This window comes from Danio rerio, chromosome 5 (assembly GCF_049306965.1).
Source record: "Danio rerio strain Tuebingen ecotype United States chromosome 5, GRCz12tu, whole genome shotgun sequence".
Lineage (NCBI taxonomy): Eukaryota > Metazoa > Chordata > Actinopteri > Cypriniformes > Danionidae > Danio > Danio rerio.
The window spans coordinates 15,964,474-15,977,500 of NC_133180.1; the positions used below are offsets into that span (position 1 = coordinate 15,964,474).

General features: G+C 37.2%; 2 protein-coding genes and 1 pseudogene across 7 annotated transcripts in view; 1 reads left to right on the forward strand and 2 right to left on the reverse strand.

The window, feature by feature from the left end:
* Nucleotides 1–13,027, forward strand: part of srrm4 (serine/arginine repetitive matrix 4) — a 763,243-nt gene that overhangs the window by 180,749 nt on the left and 569,467 nt on the right. The window lies entirely within an intron of this gene.
* The window catches only part of gnb1l (guanine nucleotide binding protein (G protein), beta polypeptide 1-like), a 68,997-nt gene that overhangs the window by 13,831 nt on the left and 42,139 nt on the right, over nucleotides 1–13,027 (reverse strand). For all 3 annotated transcript variants that reach the window (XM_073950324.1, XM_073950325.1, NM_001013508.2), the window contains 1 exon segment: nucleotides 4,838–5,047. In XM_073950324.1, the coding sequence (XP_073806425.1) occupies nucleotides 4,838–5,047 (210 nt within the window).
* The window catches only part of LOC141385702 (uncharacterized), a 716-nt pseudogene continuing 613 nt past the window's right edge, over nucleotides 12,925–13,027 (reverse strand).

Consider the following 13,027-nt stretch of genomic DNA (forward strand, 5'->3'; position numbering starts at 1 on the left):
GCAGACCCCTTTTCCCAACCCCTCTTTTTTTAAGGCCCTCTCCGCCAAGAATTACATTTTAAATCAATTCTTTTTTTTCTGACATGCAAAATAAACCGAACCATCGATACAGCTTCTATAAACGCTTATTACTGCAAATACATTTTGCATGCTAGACAAAATAGGGAGGAAGGTTTGGGAATATTTCTAATTCACCCATTCATGCGTAAAAGGCACTGGAAAGAATAACAATCCCCGCACAGGACTGGAGTGTTGTATATCAGAGCCTATTCACACAGGTTTTGTGAAATATTGAATCTGTACGACCTGAGAATATGGCGGCTAATGAGGCATTACCTTTCAGTTGAGTAAAGTGTTATGCAAGATAAAACATGGCTCTGATGCATGCTTATTTCTTTAAGAATGCTCTATAAATATAGATATTAATGCATTTGTATGTGCATGATGTTGCAGGGGAAGAGATGTTTTCTTGTCTAGAAGCGAAACCTGGCCTGGAGCTATGGCATGACATCACAGTGTCGCTGAGAGTTGCCAATCTAAAGTAAAAGAGACTGATTTGTTATCCAACAAACCTGAGGAAACTTTAGATTCTGGCCAAATACTTTCCAAGCCTTTCAGGTGGTGTGTGTGTGTCTACACGGCCACGTACACACCGCAGTGAAACACTCCACAATGCTGTTACTCAAATGTCTAAGCTGTTCTAAGTTTATTCACAGGAGTCACATCGGAGCTTTAATTCAGTTTTAGGAAAGAGCAACTGAACAATTAGATACAGGTTTGATAGAAAGTGTGAATGCAACAGGAGTTTATTAATAACTGATGGACAATAATAAAACATCTAGTCAGTGTAGATGAATATTGCTTGACTGAATCACAAGTAGAGGAAGGAGAGCCATTTCTGTTTACACCTGTGGGCTGTTACATGAAGCAATTTGACCAAACTTGGAGTTGCAGAAAGGGTTTAAAGTCTGACAAAAAACAAAACAACTGGCTAGCCAGTTAAGTTTCAGTTTAGCTTGCATTAATTCTATGTTTTAGGTACCATGAAGTTAGCTTAGGTGCTTTATAATACCATGGAAACAACGAGCAATTAAAGTTGAGATGGGTAAAGGATACAGCTGCGGATACACACATCAATACAGCATCATTTTTGACACTGTATAACAAAAAATTATATTTTTACAGTACTGTGATGGTTGGGTTTAGAGTTGGGGTGGAATAGATGCTAATAAAATACAATTCATTGGGTAATTTTAATAAATAACAAATAATACTTGGTACAACTACTGTTTTTACATTACTGTGATGGTTGGGTTTAGTTTTGGGGTTGGGGTAGACGTTAGAAAAAACAGTTTATTAGGTAATTTTAATAAAAACAAATAATACTTAGTGTTATTAATGTTTTTACATTAATGTGATGGTTGGGTTTCGGGTAGGAGTAGGGGTAGACATTAATAAAATACAATAGGGTTTATGCGGAAACATGCTAAAGGACTTTTAATTTGTCAGTTACCTGGGTTAAGCGCTTCTGGTGAACTGTGTGTCGTTATAAAATCGGCGCGTTTAAGGTCTGTTTTTCTTTCCATTGGTTGAGTAATATCTGATATAAAGTGGGTCTCAGATTGTACTATCTATCATCACATTTTCCTCCGCCATGTCTTTCAAATATGAACATTTATTTAACCCCAGTATATTCAATGGAGCTTCTGTGTTAGCCTGCTGATTCTGATATTTTTATTACATTACAACGTCGATGCTGTAAAAGGAACCGTATAAAAATGGAAAAATCCGTTCGCCGGAAGTTTATCAGAATGGGAAGAAACACTAGCTCTGCATATACCGCATTAATGGGAAATTTTATAAATAATCTAAATAAATTTCTTCCACTACTGTATTTAATCTAGCAACAACTGCCTTCATATTTCCTAACGCTCGAACTAAACTGAAACTTAAATTGCTATCTATCTATCTATCTATCTATCTATCTATCTATCTATCTATCTATCTATCTATCTATCTATCTATCTATCTATCTATCTATCTATCTATCTATCTATCTATCTATCTATCTATCTATCTATCTATCTATCCATCCATCCATCCATCCATCCATCCATCCATCCATCCAAATCACAATATTGTAATATGTAAAGTAAAAATACAAGAAATCCTATTTTTTATGTAATCTACACTGAAATAAAGGGCCTGAAACCTTTACAAGGGGTTCAAAGAGATTTTCTTTAGTGTAGATTCAAGTGACTAATATCCTAAAGGGACAGTTTACCCAAAACTAATAAGTCTGTCATCATTTACTCACTCTTTGACTTGTTCTAAACAACTTTTAGCTGTTTTGTTCTGTTGAACACAAAAAAGATCTATTAAAGAATGTTGAAACCTGTAACCATTCAGGAAAACCAACACTATGGAAGTCAATGTTTTGAGGTTTCTATAATTATCCAAAATATCTACTTATGTGTTCAACAAAACAAAACCCAAAAACTCTAACTGGCCATCCTGGCCAAATCTGCCCACTGGCCTCTGTCCATCATGGCCTCCTAACCATCCCCATATTCCAATTGGCTTCATCACTCTGTCTCCTCTCCACCAATCAGCTGGTGTGTGGTGTGCGGTCTGGCGCAAAATGGCTGCCGTCGCGTCATCCAGGTGGATGCTGCACACTGGTGGTGGATGAGGAGATCCCCCCCATTGTGTGTAAAGCGCTTTGAGTGCCCAGAAAAGCGCTATATAAAATGTAAGGAATTATTATTATTATTATTATTATTAACTGTTTAGGAACATCAAGGGTCAGTAAATCAGTCAAGGGTGAGTAAATGATGAATTTATTTTTGGGTGAACTATCCCTTTAAGAAACTTAAATACTTATACATAAAAAATACGCTCTAAAGGTAAAACTAAATACATTTCTAAATAGCTACTTGAAAGCATAACGCATGTACAGATAGCCTACAACAAATATGGAAAGTTATTGTGCATAATATATAAAAAAAAAACTTTAGTCACACTTTATTTTGATGGTCCATTAGTTGAATTTAAAATGCAATGCATCTACATGCCAACTAATCCTCATTAGATTATAAGTAGACTGTTAGGTTTAGGGTTAATGTAAGTTGACATGTACTTGCAAAGTTTCTTATAGTCAGTTAAATGTCTGTTTAGCAGCAGTATCAACATATATTAAACAGACAGTCTACTAATACTCAAATGGTCCATCAAAATAAAGTGTTGCCGAAAACATTCATTTAATTCATATTGTATGTCCTTTTTGCTCACATGGCTAAGGTAGGGAATGTATTTATGATTCTATATTTTTTCAATTTTATTGCAAGTAAATTTACATAGAAGTACAAAGGAAGCCATTTTGAAGGAGGGTATTTTGACATTTTTCAGCCAATTTCAAGTTCACCTCAAAGATGAAGTCAAAATGATTAGCCCCCTGTATAATTTCCCCCAGTTTCTGTTTAATGGAAATATTTAACACATTTCTAAACAGCTTTAATAACTGATTTCCCTTACCATGATGACCTTACATCAGGGGTCTCAAACTCAATTTACCTGGGGGCAAAGTCTGGGTGAGGTTGGGCCGCATAAGCGATTTCACACAAAAAAAAAGTCCTCAAATGTCATTATTAACAGTTTTAATTATTTCTTCTGAACATGAAGTGTCCTGAACATTAATAGAACATTGAGTGAAGATTATGAACAGTTCTTCTGAACATGGCATCTTTTGCCTACTTCTTGCTGCCAGAGACTTGACAGCGCTTCTTCTCACAAATCTGAACCACATTTGGCTTTAGAGCGGAAGCAGTTGAGACCCTCAATATGGCTTGAAGATGATCATCATTAAGTCTAGACCTGTACTTTGACTTATTGAAGTTCAAGGTGGAGAATAACTTCTCACACAAATATGTGCTCCCAAAAAGGCCAAGTCCTAGGGAAAAAAGTGGGGGAACTCACTCAAAACTTCCATTCCCTCACCTAAAAAAAAAAGGCGTATATATGTATAAATAAAACACCCACACCCCACTCCAGTCACATCAGTCTGTATCTACCTATAATATATATAAGATACAGGCTGTGGCTAGGTAGCTAAGTGGCAGGCAGGGGCGGGAACAGCTTACCTTGGTTCTGGCCGGCGCGAGTTACCTCCTCACTTCCCGCCCGTCACAGCGTCTAACAAAGGGGCGGGGTGCGTGGCGACGTCACCGGCATCCCCGCCCCTTTGTTTACACGGCCACAAAATATTGCACCGAGGGCCGCAAATGGCCCGCGGGCCGCGAGTTTGAGACCCCTGCCTTACATCATATTTTACTAGATATTTTCAAGATACTAGTATTCAGCTTAAAGTGACATTTAAAGGCTTAACAAAGTTAATTAGGAAAGTTAGGGTAATTAGGCAAGTCATTGTATAATACTGGTTTGTTCTATAGACAATTGAAAAAATATATATTACTTAAGGGGGTTAACAATATTGACTTTGAAATAGTAAAAAAAAAAAAAAAGCTTTTACTCTAGCAGAAATACAACAACAACGACTTTCTCTAAAAAATATATATATATAGCAAATACTGTGAAAAATCCTTTGCACTGTTAAACATCATTTGGGAAATATTTGAAAAAAAAAATCATAGGATGGCAAATAATTTTGACTAAGTATATGGTATTAGATGTTTCAAAATCTTTTGATCTAATATTGCTAATTAATTTACACATGAGTACAAAGGAGATCATTTCTGAAGGAAAGTATTTTGACATTTTGCAACCAATTTCAAGTTCACCTTATTCATATATGGCTTTCATTTTGTCCTCCTGACCTCACCTGAAGGCTCTGCTGATTGTCAAGCCGCCAGGATTGAAGGATATTTTCTGAAGACCCTGAAATGCCTTTCTGTCTGCATACGTCAACATCTAGACTCATGACTGGCTCCGGATGAACCTTCAGAAGGCTGAATGGACGGCGATGAGAAACATCCCATAATACCACCGAGCCGTCCTCATAACCGGCACATAGAACTGGACCAGAATCAGCCTGAGGAGAAAGAAACGAAGACAAGTGAAACATGAAAATAGCAGATAATAACAGAGGGAAGAACAGTAATAAGAAACACTGCAGAGAGAGAAACAGATGAACAGAAGCTTATGGCAGAAGTGTTTATCAGAGGTTATCACACTGCTCATGCTCAGACCAACCACAGCATTAATCATCTGATGCTGCCTTTAGCCAATAACAGCACACCTCATTAGAGCAGGGCTGGCCGATATACTGCCTGTTGAAAAAATATACTAAAACATACTGGATACTATACTATGCATTTATTGACAGCAAATGTTTTTATAATAATATTTATGTTTTCACTTCAATGTTTTGTTTTTTTGGATTTAAATATTTATCTTGACCTAATTCATTCACCAAAGGGTCTTAGTCCCTTATTTATCAGGGGTCACCACAGTGGAATGAACCACCAACTATTCCAGCATGTTTTACGCAGCGGATGCCCTTCCAACTGCAACCGAGTACTGGGAAACACCCATACACTCTCACATTCACATACACTACGGCCAATTTAGTTTATTCAATTCACCTATACCGCATGTCTTTGGACTGTGGGGGAAACCAGAGCACCCGGAGGAAACCCACGTAAACATGGAAAGAACATGCAAACTCCACACAGAAATGCTAAAAATGACCCCGCAGAGGCTTGAACCAGCAACCTTCTTGCTGTGAGATGATTGTGCTACCAATTGCACCACCCTGAAGGCCCGTTTAACTATTTATAATATAATATAATATAATATAATATAATATAATAATATAATAAATATAATATAATATAATATAATATAATATAATATAATATAATATAATATAATAATGCAGGGCTCAACAATAAGGACTGCCTTATTAAGATAATACAATAAGGTAAAATATAATACAATATAATAGTAAAAATATATAAATAATACTGAATTAAATTTAAATACAAAGCAAAATAAGAAAAAAAGGTATTCATTCACACATTAGAGCATATACATGAACAGATCAAAATAAACTGAAATAATAAAAAATACAAACAATACCAACAATATTTTTGCACAGATGCAATTATCCATAATCTAATCCAATACTTCAATAATATAATATAAAAATATAGTGTAATATAATATAGTGTAATATAATATAGTTTATTTTAATGTAATATAATATAATATAATAAATATAATATAATATAATATAATATAATATAATATAATATAATATAATATAATATAATATAATATAATATAATATAATATAATATAATATATTCATTCATTCATTTTCTTTTCAACTTAGTCCCGTATTTATCAGGGGTCCCACAGCAAATTGAACTGTCAACTATTCCGGCATAGTTTTATACAGCGGATGGCTTTCCAGCCACAACCCAGTACTGGGAAACACCCATTCATTCACATATGCACTTAATTGAATTAACCTATAGCGTATGTCTTTGGACTGTGGGGGAAACCGGTGCACATGGAGGAAACCCACGGCAGGACGGGAAGAACATGCAAACTATACACAGAAATGCCCACTGGCCCGGACTTGAACCAGCGACATTCTTGCTGTGAGACACTAGAGCTAACCACTGAGCCACAGTGCCACCACAATATAATATTAAAAAGTATATATTTATCACAAATCAATTCCTATTAAAATAAAATAAATAAAACTGAATTAAATCAAAATACAAAATAAAATATGCTAAAATCGTCTGCACACATTAAAGCATTTAAATAAAAAATATACTGATTTAAGGCAAAAAATAAAATAAAATAAAAATCACCCAGTACTATTCTAAAGCACTTGCAAGTTGCAACTGGATGAACAAATAAGTACACAGGCATATTTGTAAACAACATGACAGAAAAGTTCCCCTAATTTGCATATAACACAACTGCTTAAACACGCCACATCATTTCTTCTCCCTGAGCCTGCAGTCATTTTACCAATCCCAGTGACCTCTGACTTTCTGTTTACACTGCGTGACCTGTTTTCACTTAACCTCACCAAAAAAAAAAAAAAAAAATCAGCTCAGGTGCATGTACATGTTTGTTTACTCAGATTTACAGCACCTCTGAGGTTCCTCGCTCATTATCTGAAGAAGAAGCGTTGAAGCTACACGGCTACACGCAGTAGGTTGTCTCATAAATCAGTTTAGCGGATAAAAGCAGAATGAAGGAGCTGATAAAAGCCTACAGTCTCATAACTCAGAACAGAGCTGCAGGCGTGCTGTCTACACAACAAGATTTACTACCCAGTGTCCTTTCCCTCCTTTCACACACACATACACACACACACACACACACACACACACACACACACACACACACACACACACACACACACACACACACACACACACACACACACACACACACACACACACACACACACACACACACACACACACACACACACACACACACACACACACACACACACACACACACACACACACACACACACACACACCTTCAAGCAGATCATTCATCTCCTTGTGCAAGTGACAACACAGAGGTGGCATTTAACACACTTGATTTTCAATGAAATATGCAAATATCAATCTAAATTTAAAATTATATACATGTTTAAATAGTTTAATAATAATATTCCCCAGAGATGGGTTGCAGCTGGAAGGGTATCCGCTGCGTAAAACATATGCTGGATAAGTTGGCGGTTCATTCTGCAGGGGTGACCCCAGAATAATAAAGGGACTAGGCCGAAAATGAATCAATGAATGAGTTTAAGAAATATACAATCACTGTTTACACTGAATTGTTTTCATATGTTTACAAACAAAATTATTTTAGATGCGCTACAGTTCAAAAGCGTGGTAGTTTTTTTTTGGTCTTGCATTTGTTTTTACATGCATCCACACTACCTGCCAAAAGTCTTGTCATTGATCCCAGCTGAGAGCAACAAATAATAACTTGACTTCTAGTTAATCATTTAAAAGTGGCAGAAGGTCGATTTTTCGGATCAATCATCTGTTGAATTGCATCCCAATCATCACAAATACTGCGGAAGACCTATGGGAACCCGCACGAACCCAAGATTCTCACAGATATCAGTCAAGTTTGGTGAAAGAAAAATCATGGTTTGGGGTTGCATTCAGTATGGGGGTGTGCGAGAGATCTGCAGAGTGGATGGTAACATCAACAGTCTGAGGTATCTAGAAATTTGTGCTGCACATAACGTTAAAAACCACAGGAGAGGGAAAATTCTTCAGCAGGATAGCACTCCTTCTCATATTTCAGCCTTCACATCAAAGTTCCTGAAAGCAAAGAAGGTCAAGGTGCTCCAGGACTGGCCTGCCCAGTCACAGGACATGAACATTATTGAGCATGTCTGGGGTAAATGGAGGCATTGAAGACTTTTGTCTTAGCAATGTCAGACCTTACCGTCCTAATTAAATAATTAAAAAACAAGGCATGGTCATATTTGATTTTGGTAAAGTAAGGGCAATCTAGAAGCCTTTGCCTTTCATATAAGTTACTTCTGATACCAAATGATCAACTAGAAGTGAAGCTATTATTTATTACATTTTTACAAGCCAACAACCTTTTAAGGCTACAGCAAAAAACTTTGTATTTAGGGTCAGTAAATGTTTTTTATTTAAATTATTTAAGTTCTGAAAGAAATGTATATCTTTATTCAACAAGTATGCATTCGATTGACTGTAAATGTCTTCACTATCACTTTTCAGAGACATGAATGCATGAAACTACAAGCAATATATAAATTAATCATTTTTTCTTGAACTGTTATTCATTGAATCCTGAACGCACATCCTAGAATTTGTTCCTTAATTCATCAGGGGTAACCACAGTGGAATGAACCTTACCCAGGATTTGTTTTCCACAGTGGATGCCTTTCCAGCTGCAATCCAGTACTGGGAAACATCCATACACACTCATTCTCAAACAGACTACGGCCAATTTAGTTTATTCAATTCACCAATAGCGCATGTCTTTAGACTGTGGGGAAAATAGCAGTACGCGGAGAAAACCCATGCAAACACAGGGGTGCCAACTGACCCAGCCAGGACTCAAACCAGGTACCTTCTTACTATGACGCGACAGTGCTAAGCACAGAGCCACCATGTCATCAAAAGCAATCTTGGTAAATATATATATATTTTTAAACATGTTCAAAGGTCTTAGGTGCCATTTACACTAATGTGTTTTTGCATTCATGTAAAATGTATAAGTGGTGTTATGATTCCCCCTTGCGTCCACACTACTTTGGGATCTTCAACCTTTGAAAATTGAGCATTTTGAAAACACAGAAGCTCCCATTTTAACTTAAAAACGCTGGCGATTTGTTTCAGTATAGATGGAAAGAAATCCCAACTTTATAATCAGATAAGCGGCTATCACATTCTCTTCCTGACTGCTCTTCAGGACTATTGCATACTGTTCTATGAAAAATAAAGAAATAAATAAACAAATTGGACTGATTCGTCAAGCTGCTCAAAAATTACCATTGCACATAGACTGCAAGTACGGATACCAGCAAATATGCACATACGAACGACAAATATGGCAGTTCAAAGACAATGTGAATTGTCAGGTATCACACATTTTACATTGTATAGATGTGGACAGATTTCATTTTTCTTAAACCCAATAAAAAAACGGCAGTATAGACAAGGAACATCGTTTTGAAACGGAAATGCACAATTGTAAATGGCACCTTATTGTCCCAGATTATCATACACGCATTCATTTTTCTTCAGCTTTGTCCCTAATTAACAGGGGTCGCCACAGCAGAATGAGCCGCCAACTATTCATGTTTTAAGCAGTAAATGCCCTTCAATTGCAAACCTGTATTGGGTAACACTGATATACCCTCACATTCACACTCATACACCAAGTACTGTCTAGCTTATTTAATTCACCTATAGCGCATGTCTTTGGACTGTGGGGGAAAACAGGCACCCAGAGGAAACCCACACGAACACGGGGAGAACATGAAAGCACCTTACAGAAATGCCAACTGACACAACCGGATTTGAATCAGCAACCTTCTTGTAAGGCGAAAGCGCTGACCACTGAGCCACAGTATTGCCCCTAACAATTATTAATTGCAAATTTTAATGGCATTATAGGGGCAGTACGGTGGCTCAGTGGTTAGCACTGTTGCCTCACAGCATTAATGTCAACTGAGCCAGTTGGCACTCAAACCAGCGACCTTCTTGCTGTGAGGCGACAGTGCCAACCATTGAGCCACCATGCTACCCTGTACCATATTGCTTTTATTATTAAAATTATAATTGTGTTTTTTTACAAGAACTTCAAACAAATGCAAAATTGATAAACAATAAATAAATAAATAATAGCAGTCCTGGCTATCCAGTAAGTTTTGATCTGTTGCTGGGTTTAACCTGCAGACAAATGAGGAATCTACAAATCATCTGCCCTTGGGCAACACTAGTGTACCCGCTACAGATGTAGTTGCATGAGGAGAAGAAAATTATGGAATCAAATAAGTCTCAATAATAATTCACGCAAAAGACACCATGTACAAAAGTTCTAAAGCAGCTGTTTTCTTGAAAAAGACGAGATAGTGTAAATAGAAACTGAATGAAACTGAAATAAAAAAAGATCCTCACCTGAGTAAATTTTTTTTTTTCAGTTTTATTCAGTTTCTAATTACACTATCATGTCTTTTTCAAGAAAACAGCTGCTTTAGAACTTTAAATGTTCAACAACCTTACAGTTATATATGTCTTCACAATAAAAATGAAAAAAAAAGGTGAGGATCGAGGACGGGTCGAAGGGCGTCATAACGCAACATGCTGACTGCTGGACCACAATGGAGCCGTTATGCTTGTATGGCCGGAATGATACTTAATCCTTATCATTACCCTGCAGGCTACATTTTGCTCATGGGGCTGCGAGACAATAAATAAGAAGAGCGGAGCTGCGGCAAAATAATGGATAAAAAGAGTGAGGTTATGGTCAAATAAATAAATAAATAAAAAAAAGTGCAACTGCGACTGCTGGCGACTTCGTTCGCCATGCTGGAGAGGAACAGTCTGCGCAAAAGGAGCACAGAGTGGGTGTCATTGACTACAGCTCTCATCTGATTGGCTGAGAGGTACGGGTTGCCCTGACTCTGCCAGGTAGGTCTCAAAAATACACACACGCGTATCCAGGGGGAGTCGTACGTGAAAAAGGATTTGCACATTTTCATTCAGGATGAACTCGCAAGTTTTAAACATTTAAAACTTTTTGTACACTCCTATACATTTGCAAATGGTGTTTTGCATTTGTGAAACTTATTTTATGAAAATTTATTTTTATTTTGTGCACGTGAAGATGTTTTGTGCATATAAATAAATATTTTACGCACGTGAATTTGGTTTTATGAACGTGAATTTGCCTACGCATGTGTACATCGTGTCTTTTGCGTGAATTATTATTGAGTCTTATCTGACTCCATAGAAAATATGTGTGTAAAGACACCATAAGTCACGACTAAATTTTCCTCCTCCTATTTTTCCAACTTTAAAATATCTTTATATTATTTATATGCAAACATCAACCTGTCTTTGCACGGTGCATTTATATATTACTAAACATTGTCTTGCTCCGAATCCCAAATGCCAAGTAAGCACATCAGCAGTGAAGCATTTTAGACTGAAATATATATATAAAAATACAGCAACTGGAAATCAATCCCCAGGCCTCATAGACAGTTGTTAAGCATTACCGTCTGTTGCCCTCTGGCCCTGCACTTCAGCTAAGTGTAGGTGCTCCCTGATTGATGATGTCACAGGTCAAGGGTCACAGAACCCTGGGTAGACACCTAATTCATTATATCCTCCATGGCTGCTCTACAAGAGGGTGCTTTAGCCGGATTAGGACTCAGGCTTCAGGGGAAGATTCATCATCCCAGCAGCTGCTTCAGATGGATGCTCCAGACTGAAGCCACAACAGAACGCAGGGCAGGGCATCGTTCCACTGGATGGCAACAAGTCGCCATGCACCAGCGAAGCCCCCGCTGAGCGAGAAACCACAGAGCTGTGATCCCCCTGTTCACATCTCCGGGGGCCTTCAAAGAGAGGAGCTCCTCCAGGTCAAGCCGTGTGAAGGATTGTGGGTGGTGTGTGTGTGTGCGTAAGACACACCTAGAACAAGAGTCAACAGATGTGCAACTGGGTTACTAGAGTATGTACCCAGCTGATGAGAGTGAAAGCGGTTTATGAAGTTGCCTTTACACTAGTGATTTTAAAAGTCACACATTTTGCTAAGGCTACTAGGGGTGCAACAATATTGATTGGTCATGGTTTTGGTACAGTTCTGTATTTGATATGTTTAGTAAAAAAAAAAAAAAAAACACTGACAAACAAAAAAATGTGAAAACTGTGCAAGCGAAATTACAATAAGACGACATGTGGAACACACCAAAACAACTAGCTGGACTAGATGCTGAACAATAACCTCTTACAGTTACTTACAATATGTTAAAAAAATATTCAAAGATCTGGTTTATAGAAAATCAGACTGTCATCACTCGTATTAGCTTGTACCCACCTACAGTGCATCAAGAAAGTATTCAAAGCGCTTTACTTTTTTCCATTTTTTTATGGTTACAGCCTTATTCCAAAATGGATTAAATTAATAAATTTCCTCAAAATTCTACAGAAAATACCCCACAATGATAATGTGAAAAATCTTTTTTTTTTTTTTTGTAGCAAATTTGTTAAAAATTAAAAACTTGAAAAATCACATGTACATCATTATTCACAGCCTTTGCTTTGAGCAAACGGTGTACAGCCATTTTCAGATCTCTCCAGAGATGTTCAATAGGATTTAGGTCTGGGCTCTGGTTGGGCCACTCAAGGACATTCACAGAGTTGTTGTGAAGCCACTCCATTGATATTTTGGTGGTGTGCTTTTGGGTTATTGTCCTGCTGGAAGATGAACCGTCACCCAGGTCTGAGGTCAAGTGCACTCTGAA